The sequence below is a fragment of the Notamacropus eugenii genome, chromosome 6, assembly GCF_028372415.1.
Source record: "Notamacropus eugenii isolate mMacEug1 chromosome 6, mMacEug1.pri_v2, whole genome shotgun sequence".
In the NCBI taxonomy this organism is placed as follows: domain Eukaryota; kingdom Metazoa; phylum Chordata; class Mammalia; order Diprotodontia; family Macropodidae; genus Notamacropus; species Notamacropus eugenii.
The window spans coordinates 337,935,721-337,948,119 of NC_092877.1; the positions used below are offsets into that span (position 1 = coordinate 337,935,721).

Consider the following 12,399-nt stretch of genomic DNA (forward strand, 5'->3'; position numbering starts at 1 on the left):
ATTCTAATTGACCACGGGCCTTCAAATAAATTGGAATGAATTATGTATTTGTAAGCCTTTAAGAACACACACACACATCCGTATGTGTGTGTGTATGTGTGTATATATATGTATATATAATATATAAAATAAATGTGACTAGTGCAATCAGTTGGTTTTGTGTAATTAAAAAAAGTATTAACTTGTGAATGAAAATTCACTAGAATGAAGATTAATCTGTAGACAGTCTTGGATATAAGGAAAGAAGAAAGTTTAAGCAAGTGGAGATGAGAGGATAATAAAGAGTTCAAGGAAAGCTAGATTCTGTTTGTCCTGACATGATGTGAATGGAGAATTTGAAAGGAAAGAGATTTGAAAAAAGGTTTTTATCCCACTGAAATAAAAAAAAAAAGATTTGAGGAATTTAGAGAAATGCCTCTTTCTGCCACTTCAATCAATATAAGGTTACAAAAGGAATTTCATGAAACTTTGAAGGAGTAAGTGAAAGCTTAACAAATACATATTAAGTAACTGATTGATACGAGAAAATATTGTTCCTTTGGTCTGGTTTAAATAGTTATACTAAAGCCCTTTGCAAAAGAAATTTAGTAAGTTTCCTGCCTGGGTTAAGAGGAGATATACCATTTATACTTAAGACACACTGATGGGGTTCAATTAGGAAAATAAAAGGAATTGATGGGTTCCTTGTGTGATTGAAAGAAAGAAACAGTTATGGAGAGCTGGGAATGCCACTATGAGTTCTTTCTTTTTAAAAAAATTTATTTATTTTTGGTTTTCAATATTCACTTCCACAAGATTTTGAGTTCCAAATTTTCTCCCCTTTCCTCCCTCACCCCAAGACTGTGTACATTCTGATTATCCCCTCTCCAATCTATCTTCCCTCCCTTCTATCACCTCCCCCGTGCTTCTCTTATCCCTGTCCCCTTCTGTTTTCCTGTAGAGCAAGATAGATTTCTATATCCCATTGCCATATCTTATATCTTATTTTCCAGTTGCATGTAAAAACAATTTTTAACATTCATTTTTAAAACTTTGAGTTCCTAATTCTCTTTCTCAGCCTCTCCACCCACCCTCATTGAGAAGTCAAGCATTTGATAGAGGTTATACATGTGTAGTTATGCAAAACACTTCTATATTGTCATATTGTGAAAGACTGTATTTCCCTCCATCCTATCCTGCCCCTCTGCATCCCCATTTATCCTGTTCTCTCCTTTGACCCTGTTCCTCCTCAAAAGTGTTTGCTTCTGACTATTCCTTCCCCAGATCTGCCCTCCCTTCTATCATTCCCTCTTCTCTTATCCCCTTCCCCCCTACTTTCCTGTAAGGTAAGATAGATTTCCATATACAATTGAGTGTATTTTATTCCCTCTGTAAGCCAAATCTGATGAGAATAAGTTTCACTCATTCCCTCTACCCTTCCTTCTTCCCCTCCACTGTAAAAACTTTTTCTTGCCTCTTTTATGTGATATAATTTACCCCATCCTACCTCTCCCTTTTTCCTTCTCCCAGTACATTCCTTTCTCATCCCTTATTTTTATTTTTTAGCTATCATCCCTTTATATTCAGCTCACTCTGTGCCTTCTGTCTACACACACACATATCAACTACCTTAATACTGAGAAAGATCTCATGAGTTACAAATCATGAATAGTAGGCTCTTGGGGGGAAATGGTATTTAAATATTGTCAGTAATTATAAATCAAGAATTTAATTTTGTTGAAATTTGTGTCCTGAAACTAAAATGTAATGTGATCTCATTTACAATGACATGATATATTTGCATCTACCTCCCAGGGTAGTTGTGAGAAGCACAAAGTTATGAGATGCTTAACCCAATTCCTTTTCAGATTGTAATGTTCAGACCTAGGAATTCACTTGGACAAAATGCTCAGCCACTTCAAGGATACTTTTAATAAGAAAAATTGGCATTGAAGGTTAACACATTTACTGATGCATTTCAGAAATTCAAATCACAACTGAAAAAAATCAAAACCTAAACATTTTAAAGCATACAGATAGCTTGGATCTGAAACTCTTTAGATTAAGCTTCTCAAACCAAGAAAAAAGCCTGGCGTGGGGAAAGCACTATAAAAACTGTTGTTGATTGTGATTATTCCATACTAGATTAAGATGTGACTAGTATAAAAATGTCATGTGTTTGAAATTTGACTTCCCTTTTTTTTAATCTGGATTCTGTTATGAACTCTTAAAGAATGTGACAAAAATGTTTGACAACCGTTAAATATTTAAGGGATTATATGTTGTTTTAAACTAGAAAATAATAATGATGATGCCTCTGTTGGGAGAAAAGACTAGCAAAATCCTCTTAAGAGATCCAAGCTGGGTCACAAGATCTTACCAGACCTGACAGCATGTTGTATAGCTCTGCAGTATTGTAGTCTGAGGACCTAGGACCTCTTCCAGCCAAAGTAGAAAAAAATTTCAAGTTAAATAAAGAGTGAATTTCATTTAAGATCATTTAGAAAATCATGAAATTGTATTTATAATAATTAGTATGTAGTGAAGTTACATGTATCTGTTGTACACTGTATATGAGTGAAGGTCCAGAATGTAATTATTCTTACATGAAAGATCAGTAGAATGTCCCAATATTTTTTAGGCCATAAGAAAAGTGATAATAATCTAGCTCTAACACATAATGAGTGAAATTTTGCTTTTTGAGGAAAAGTTTCTTGAGACTTTAATTTGCTGCTATTCTAAGTTTTCATTTTAGGTATAAGTGTCTGATCTGTCATAAGGCCACTGGTCCATCATTCAAAGGAAAAGTCACGTATTCCTATAGTCTGAGGACTGTAACGAGTGTTTGGGCAAGTTGAGGGAATGACCTTGTGAAGGTGAAGGGAGGATTCTCTTAACTTAGTACATTTTCCAACCTGTGTATATCTGAGCCTGGCTGTGATATCCTGTGGCTCACAAGGAGCCTTTCTGTATGACTGCCTGTTGGCTATGTCTCATATCTGAAATCAAACAAGACTGAGGAGCAATACTGATTCTAATCTCTACCTTTTTGTGATCTTTCACATAGTAAATTCCATTGATAAGGGCAAGAATATAATCATGCCTGATTTTTCATTGTAATAGGAATAAATCCTATTGGTGACTTCTAATTGAGAAGTAAAGGTCGTATAGTACTACTACAATGAGGAATCATTTTAAATTGTCATTGGAGTTACAAGTGATAGAGATGGTGAGGCCTTACGACTGATAGGGTGTTTAGTTTATAGTAGATTGATACTACAGCATCTTTTTGTTATGTTAACATAATCAAAATATCTTCTTGAGGGGGGAATGAGTTGGAATCAGGTTTAGTTAAAAATGAAAGATAAAGATGAAAAAAGATGAATGTAGATTTAAAAAAAATAAATGGAGCATATTACAAGGGTTATATGTTGTAACCAATGGGATTTATATCAGGAATGCAGGGATGGTTTAAAATAAAGAAAATTATTAACATTGATTTTATCACTAACAAAAGTAACAAAAATCATATGATTGTATCAATAGATGTAGAAAAAGCTTTTGACAAAATACAACACTCATTCCTACGAAAAACTCTTGAAAGCATAGGTGAAAATGGATTTTTTCTTAAAATGAGCATTTACTTAAAATCATCAAGAATTATTTGCAATGGAGATAAGCTAGAACCTTTACAGTAAGACCAGGAGTGAAACAAGGATGTCCATTATCATCAGTATTATTTAATATTGTATTAGAAATGCAAGCCAAAGCAACAGGAAAAGAAAAAGAAATTGAAGGAATCAAAATGGACAATGAGGTAATAAAACTATCTTTTTGCAGATGATATGATGATATCCTTGGAAAATTCTAGAGATTTAAATAAAAAGCTAGTTAAAACTGTTAATAATTTTAGCAGCATAGTAGGCTATAAAGCAAACCCACATAAGCATTTCTGTATGTCATCAACAAAATTCTGCAAGAAGAGACAGTAAGAGATATCCCATTTAAAATAACCATGGACAGCATAAAATACCTTGGAATATATCTTCCAAGACAAATGCAGGAACTACATGAACATAATTATAAAACACTTTTTACACAAATAAAGTCAGATGTAAATAATTGGGGCAACATTAATTGTTCATGGATGGGCAGAGCCAATATGATAAAAACAGCAATTCTAACAGCGAGGGGACAGCAAACCTAAACTAATCTATTTATTTAATGTCATCTCAATTAAATTACCAAAAAAATTATTTCATTGAGCTAGAAAAATAATAACAAAATTCATTTAGAAAAACAAAAAGTCAAGAATATCAAAAGAATTAATGAAAATAACTTAAAAGAAAGAAGTTTAGCAGTACCACATCTTAAGCTGTATTATAAGGTGGTAATTAACAAAACTAACTGGTGCTGGTTAAGAAATAAAAAGGTGTTACAAGTGGAAGAGTAGACACACAATACACATAAGAAGTGATTATAGCAGCCTTGTGTTTGACAAACGTAAAGATTTAAGCTTTTTCAGGTATTTGCTACTTGATAAAAAATTGTTGAGAAAACTAGACCAGTATCTGACATCATTTATCAAGATAAGGTCAAAATGGATACATGACCTAGATATAAAGGGAGATATCATGAGTAAATTAGAAGAACATGAAACTTTTCAGACTTATGGAGAGGAGAAGAATTTATGAATAAACACGAGATAGCATTGTAAGATATAAAAATTACATTAAATTCAAAAGGTTTTCTACAAATAAAAACAATGCAGCCAACATTAGAAAGGAAAGCAGAAAATTAGGGGACAGGGAGGAATTTACAGACAGTTTCTTGGATAAAAGTCTCCTATCTCAAATATATAAAGAACTTTGTTAAATTTATAAGAATCTAAGTTATTCCCCAATTGATATCTGGTCAAAGTATATGAATAGGCAGTTTTTGGATGAAGAAATCAAAACCATATGTAATCATATAAAAAATGCTCTAAATCATTATTGATTAGAGAAATGCAAATTAAAACAACTTTGAAATATCTCATACCTATCATAATTGACTGAAATGATTGAAGAGGAAAATGACAAATGTTGGAGGGGATGTGGAAAAATTAAGACTAATATACATTTTGGAGAGAAATCTGAAATTAGGCCCGAAACTATGTATACTGTTTGACCCAGCAGTACCTCTATTAGATCTGTTTCCCAAGATGATCAGGTCAAAAGGAAAAGAACCTATGTGCTCTAAAATATTAATAGCAGCTTCCTTTGTGGTGACTAAGAACTGGAAATTGAGGGGATGCTCATCAACTGGGGAATGGATAATTGTGGTATATGGTTATGATGGAATGCTACTGTGCTGTAAGAAATGATGAGCAGGTTGATTTTAGAAAAACATGGAAAGACTTGTATCAAATAATAAAGAGAAATTAGCTGAACCAAGAGAATGTTGTATACAGTAACAGCAATATTGTTCAAAGAATAACCATGAATTATTAAGCTATTCTGGGAGTTATAGTCAAATCAGCTACAAGGGACCTATGAGGGAAGATGCTGGCCTTCTCTACTGCAGCGAGGGGACAGAAGGAAGAAGACAGTTTAGAACTTAAAATGTAAGAAAAAAACACAATTAGATTTAAAAAAAATTAAATGGAGTACACAATTTTGAGGAGCAACGATATACGTGTACATACATAGCCTTGGTTCTCAAATACAAATGGTTTTCAAAAGAACTGGGTTTTCCAGTTGCAGAAAATTTTAAAACAGAGAAAACATACCTTATACTCAAAGCTGTGTCCATGAAAATGCACACTATGCAGGTCAATTTCATTTCCCATGGCCATCAGATACCAGTTGACTTCATCTCCAACATGCATTGTCAGGCCGTGTAAATTTCCAAACATTAGTCCATTAATTGCTAAAAAAGAAAGAATCAATTTTTAAAAAATCTTTCATCTCATCATCTTGTTTCTAACATCAGAAAGTATTTTAGATGTTTCATGGAAAATATAGGGTTTGAATAAATATGTGAAATTCTTTCCAAGTAATAAAATCTTTGCACATAGGAAGTGCCGAATAAATTATTTCATTAAGTTCAAATGAGGGTAGTTGATACTTTTGAGAAGTGGTAGTAAGAAAGGCAAGGTCAGAAGTCAAGAAATCCCTTTCTGGGAGTTAAAAACAACTCTACTTTAAATTTTGTGAAAATGCAATGAAATCTTTTTTTCATTTTTCTTTGCTTTGAATGGGTTAAAGGAAATTATTCTAAACATGGGAGATTACCTAAAATGAGGGATACTGAACTGGAAAAGGCCTTAGAAGCTAATGAGTTAATTCTCCTTATTTTACAGATGAGGAAATGGACACAAAAATGAGTTAAATGAATTTGCCAAAAGTCACACAGCTAGTAAGTGTCTGTGGCAGGATTTGACTCAGGGCTTTCTGACTCCAAGTGTTGTGTTCTAATGGATTCTAGTCAGTGGCAAGGGTAAAGGTGGATGAGGCTCACGCAGAGAGTTACAAGTTACGTGTTCATAGACCTCAAACTGATAGTGTAAGAAAAAAAAAAGAGAGAAATGTATCGATATTTTAAATGTCATATTAGATACTACCATGCATTTTGTTGCTTTCTAGAAAATCTTCATCTTCCTTGTTTACTTTTTTTGGGTCAGCAGAGTAAGTTTGAATATTTTCATCTAAATACCAAGATTCATTTTCATCAAAAACCAAAAATAGGAGAGAAAACTGGAGTTTCTTTATGGCTCCAAATACAGCTCTATGATGTCTGCGGCAAATAATCAGAGGACCAATTAATCCACTGTAGAGATCCTGAAAACACAGACCAAGGGATAACCTTAGTGATTTTCAAGCAATTCATCACTAAACATTTTATTAAATATTTACTATATGCCAAGCACTCTGCTAAGCATGGGAGATGCAAAAATGATAGTAAAAAAAACCTGTTCTCAAAGAGCTGACATCCTTACCAGAGAGATAACATGTAAATAATTATGTGCATACAAGACACATACAGAGTAAAACCAGAGTATTTATCATCTTTCTAGCATAACTACAGGTTTCAAAATACTTTATCTTACCAACAACAATCACCTTAGTAGCTAACCTTCAATAGTGATGGATAGCTAATAGTGGAATCCTAATTTGTAATGGGGAAATTGATTGAAGTGATATGAATGGGAGGCGGCATTATATGTTAGATATGGTACTTAGTCCTTTACTCAGGAAGACCTGGGCATGAACCTTGCTTCAAACATTTACTATGTGACCCTGGACAATAATAATAGCCAGCATTTATATATCACTTTAAGATTTGCAAAGAACTTTATAAATATTATCCATAATATTTGTAATAATATGTAATGTATGTTAAATTATGTATATTAATGTATTGTTACATCAATGTCATTAATGTCACATTAATATTGTGTGTATTAATAAGAATACATACAATATGTGTATATTAATATTATATTATGTGTATTAATAATAATGTAACATGTAATACATAATGTATGTTATATTATGTATATTAGTATGTTGTTATATTAATGTCATTAGTGTTATATTGATATTGTGTGTATTAATAAGAATGTACATAATATGTATGTATAAATATTATATTATGTATATTAATAATAAAATAATATATGTAATAATATGATCCTGACAACCACCCTGGAAGTTTACAGACAGAGATAAACTCCCAATTTACAGATGAAGAAATTGAGATGAACAAGAGGTTAAATGACTTGCTAGTCACACAGCTAACAAATGTCTGAGGAGGGTTTTGAACTCAGCTTTTCCTGTCTCCGGGTCTAGCCCTCTGTCCGCTATACCACCTAGTGATCTCAGAAGTCAAATCAATTAAACCTCCTTCTGTCTCATTTTCCTCATCTGTAAAATGATGACCTCTAAAGTCCTTTCCACCTGTAAATCAGTGCTACTCTGAGCCTCTCCAAATGTTTTGCTTCTTTCCATAGGCTAGAACGATCTTCAAACAATGGTATATGGTCAGGAGATCACTGCAAACATACATTTTATTTCAGTGAACACAAATCTAAATTTGCAAAACTCATAAGCAGCAGTTTGAAAAAGAGCCAAGCTGTCCTGATCTCCTGCATCTCTGGAGTGCCTGCTGGTTCACATTTACGAACACGGCTGCCCATTATTAAGAGAGATGTTTGTTATTAAGATGCCTTTTTTGTGCATGTAAGCTAAGTAGGCACTCTTTTTTGTTCTAAAGTATTTTCATGACTATAGGAACTGTATTTGCTTTTATCACTGATTTATGCAGTTAGAAGCATGTTGCCCAAGGTCCAGTAAAAACCATAATTAAGTTTCAAGGTCCTGCCCTCCCCGCTACGCCCAGGTGTCTTTAGTTTTAGATACCAGCTTGTCTGATCTCCTGTGATGGTCATGTCAGCCAACAGCAAATACTGTTCATCGGTAAGTTAGCTACCTGTGGTTCCTATGGTGATTTGAGGCAGTGTGTATGGAAAGAAAAGCAGATGTGTGCCTCCATTTTTTAGCAATCATTTCATTTACGTTATTGTGGTCCTTTGGCATCTCCAGCACTTAGCACCATGCCTGGTGTACAGGAGGTGCTTAATGAATTCTGGTTCACTTGATTTGGCTCTTGTTTTCTTGGTTTGCCCCTCTCACATTTTCCAAGTTTTCCCATGTTTCTCTGCATTTCTCCTCTTTGTCCTTTCTTACAACACAGTACTATCCCGGGTGTACTCATGTCCCACACCTTGTTCAGTCGATGGGGACCCATCTATTTGTTTCCAGTTTTTTGGTGCCCTCCTCCCACACTCCCAAAAGTGCTGCTCTGACTGTTTGATAGTAAGTGGGATTTTTCTGTCCTTGGCTTCCTTTGGGGCATATTCCCAGGAGTAGGATGATTGGGTCAAAGGGCTGTAATTGTTATTTATATAGTACAGCGGAATCATCTTTGGCCTTGAAATGTTTCACTGAAAGGCAGCAATTGTTTGCATCTGCTACAATGCTGGTCCTGTGGCCTATCCTTCAGATTGTTTATCCAAGTTCTGAAGTTTTTGTACAAGTTGCTAGTACATAGTTTCCTTTGTTGTCTCCTCTTTTGACTTCATGCTTATTTTAAACATTATCGTAAAATGCCGTTTTATGTATTTTATACCAACTTTAAAAGAAAACTAAGTATTTGATTCATTTTTATTTTCTTATTTGTGTTGCCAGTATCAGGAATCGTCATGGGCTTAACTGTTCCTTTAACAAAATATCAAAGCAAAATGAACTGACAAGCAGCCTGTGTTCCTGGGAAGTTAGCTTAGATCCGGACATGGAAAAAGGCTGATCTCGTTTTCCTTCAATTGATATCTATTTTAAGAAGATGTCAGGAAAGCAGAAATAGGATACAGATGAAACATACCTTAACTTGATCTACAGTTGAATAATAAGCCCAGGGAATACAAGGAGAATCTTCCCTTCCAGCGCCAGATCTTAGAGGGATTTCCCAGATATAAGTTTCTGTTTCACCTGAGTTAATTGAATGTATGAGTATAGAGTTAGATCAGTTGTATTTGTCCAGTTTTATGACACTTCCTTAGAAATTTTTCTAGAGTACTTTGATAACTCAGTGACTTGGTAAAGAAACATTCATAGGATTAGGTTAACTCCCTCCCAAAGAAGCAACAACCAAAATAACCCCTAGTATGTCTCAAATGGAATATAAATCACATTGTATTTGATGTTACCCACTATCCCCTTTAGGGCAGCTAGGTGGCCCAGTAGATGGAGTACAAAGAATAGATGTAGATGTAGATTAGATTTAGATGTGTGTATGGGTATAGATAAAGGTGGGGCAGCTAGGTGACAGAGTGGATAGAGCTCTAGGCCTGGAGTCAGGAAGACCTGAGTTCAAATTTGGTCTCAGATACTTACTAGCTGTGTGACCCTGGGCAAGTCCTTAACCCTGTTTGCCTCAGTTTCCTAATTTGTCAAATGGGCTGGACAAGGAAATGGCAAACCATTCCAGTGTCTTTGCCAAGACAACCTCAAATGGGGTCATGAAGAGTCAGACATGACTGAAATGAATGAACAACTACCCCTTCAAGTATTCAAAATCAACTGATGGTTACACCTACGCTGTCCCTGTGGTATCCGGAAGCTGGCTGCCCCATTTCTTCTGATTTGCAAAGAGATACCATAACAGATATTCTCTTACCTTGGATAACAATAATCCACACTTATATAGCCTTTTACAGATGACAAAGCACTTTTCTCACTATAATCTTGTGAGATAAGAAGGGCAAATATAATTCCCATTTGAGAAATGGGAAAATAGAGGCACAGAATGACTTGTTTAAGATGATACAAGTGTCAGAATCTTGGATTTGTCCCCATTCCCCAGCCCCACTTCTTGCCTTTAATGCTAATCTACTTTTCAGTAGATCTCATGGCCTCTCATAATAACTAACACTGAATATTTATGTCCCACTTTCCTCACAACAACCTTGTGAACTAAAGTATGCTATTATTAATTCTCTTTGACTTAGTCTCCATCATGTGACTTTGAATAGGTCAATATGCCGTTATGGGCTTTTGTTTCTTCAGCTATAAAATGAAGACTTTGGATGAGATGGCTTTTGAAGTCTCTTCTGGTCCTAGAGCTCTGAACTCATGAACTTCCTTTCTTGTGATGTTCCATTTCCTCAGCTATAAAATGAGAGGGGTTGGACTTAGGTGGCCTTTTCAGCTGGCCTTTCCAAATCTGTCTATCATCCTTTGGTCCTGTTAGACCCTTAGAGCTGGAGAGGTAACTCAGGCACAAAGTAGTTTAGCAGAAGTCGAGTGTCTTTTTTTTTTCTTCCTAGGTCAAGTGGGTTTTTCCCTTTTCCTAACTAGCATTCTTTTCTTCTTCTCTCACTTCCTAATTTTTATCAGCTCTCCAGAAGCTTCTTGCTCCACCAGAAATAGCCAATAGTTATTCCTCCTCCCCAGTGAATCTCGGTTCTGCTTTCCACCACCATGTTTCCTCCATCCATGATCTCTTTCCTATCTCCTTTTGGCTTCCCTGGCTTTCTTCACGTCTCAGCTCAAAATCCACCTACTCCAGGAGGCCTTTCCCTGTGGTCCCAGCTGCTAGTGTCATCCCCTTGGAGGTTACCTTCCATGTGCTGTATATAATCATTATATACAGAGCATGAGTATACATAGTGAACAATGGGTACATGTACTCATTGTTTACATGTTATTTAGAATGTGAACTAGAGGGCAGAAGCTGATTTTGCCTTTTTTTGTATCCCTGGTACATGGGCATTAGTTGTTGACTGACTGATCTCTATATTTAACTCTTTGGACACCAGCCTTTCACCCCTTCCCCTCATCCCCACAGATGTCAGATCTCCTTACTACGTTATTCATACCCATGCATTCTACCTTTTACTTCCTAAATTTACTCCAGACCAACCCCCTTCCATCATATTTCATGGAGTCCTTAGTGCATTAGGCATCAGATTTTTATTTCCTCCCCCCAGCTCCTCACTCTGAACTACTCCTCTGCCACCTCTTATGAAAACTTCTCCTCCTAATCCATCCTCATCACTGAGATAGAAGATGAGAGATAGACCTTAATTTCCCATGCTACTACCCCTCTCTTTTTCTCATCATTTACCATACCACACCATATATGATATACCATTTGCCATATCATGTACCATGTGCCATATCAAGGTCATTGCTACTGTTTTTTACCACTTCCTAAAACTCATTGTCACCATCTAAGTCTATTGTGGAACCTTCCTGAGTGAACCCAAGATTCAGGGATGACTGTCTACCAGATCACTTAATCTCATTATAAAATATAAGCTCTTTAGGAGTAAGGATTGTTTCATTTGTATTTTTATCCTATCTTCAGTATCTAGTACGTGCTTGGCACATAGTATGAGTTTAATAAATACTTTTTCATTGATTGATGAGTCTTTGATATTCTTAACTCTGACCTATTCTCCACTTTAGCAATCAAAGCACTCCCCGGACCTTGTCAACACAAGCCACTGTTCCACTTACATCTCAGACTTGATGTCCCACCGTCTCTTTCTCTGTCACTCCCCTACAACCACTGGTATTGTCCTTCACCCAGACCTTCCCTTTAATTCTTCATTCCTCTTATTACACCCTGACCATTAGCAGCTCTCTTCTGACTAACTCTGATTCCTTATCTCTCCTGACCTCTGTCATTACCTACACCATGGTCCTCATGTTGTTTTTCAGTCTTCATTTTTGAAGAAGACCAGTGGCATCATGGATTATGTCTTGACTTACTTATGAGTTGGATTGAAGTGAGGCACAGTTGCACAAAGTTATCAGCCTCATTCTCTCTCCCAGAGTCATTGAATTCCAGTGGCAAGACAAAAGTCAAGATGAC

The 12,399-nt window shown here is 35.5% G+C and overlaps 1 protein-coding gene across 3 annotated transcripts in view; it reads right to left on the reverse strand.

The window, feature by feature from the left end:
• Positions 1-12,399, reverse strand: part of CP (ceruloplasmin) — a 70,079-nt gene that overhangs the window by 18,047 nt on the left and 39,633 nt on the right. For all 3 annotated transcript variants that reach the window (XM_072618258.1, XM_072618260.1, XM_072618259.1), the window contains exons 15-17: positions 9,403-9,509; positions 6,584-6,800; positions 5,750-5,889 (exon numbers count right to left, since the gene is read on the reverse strand). In XM_072618258.1, coding sequence (XP_072474359.1) covers positions 5,750-5,889; positions 6,584-6,800; positions 9,403-9,509 — 464 coding nt within the window. The remainder of the gene's footprint in view (positions 1-5,749; positions 5,890-6,583; positions 6,801-9,402; positions 9,510-12,399) is intronic.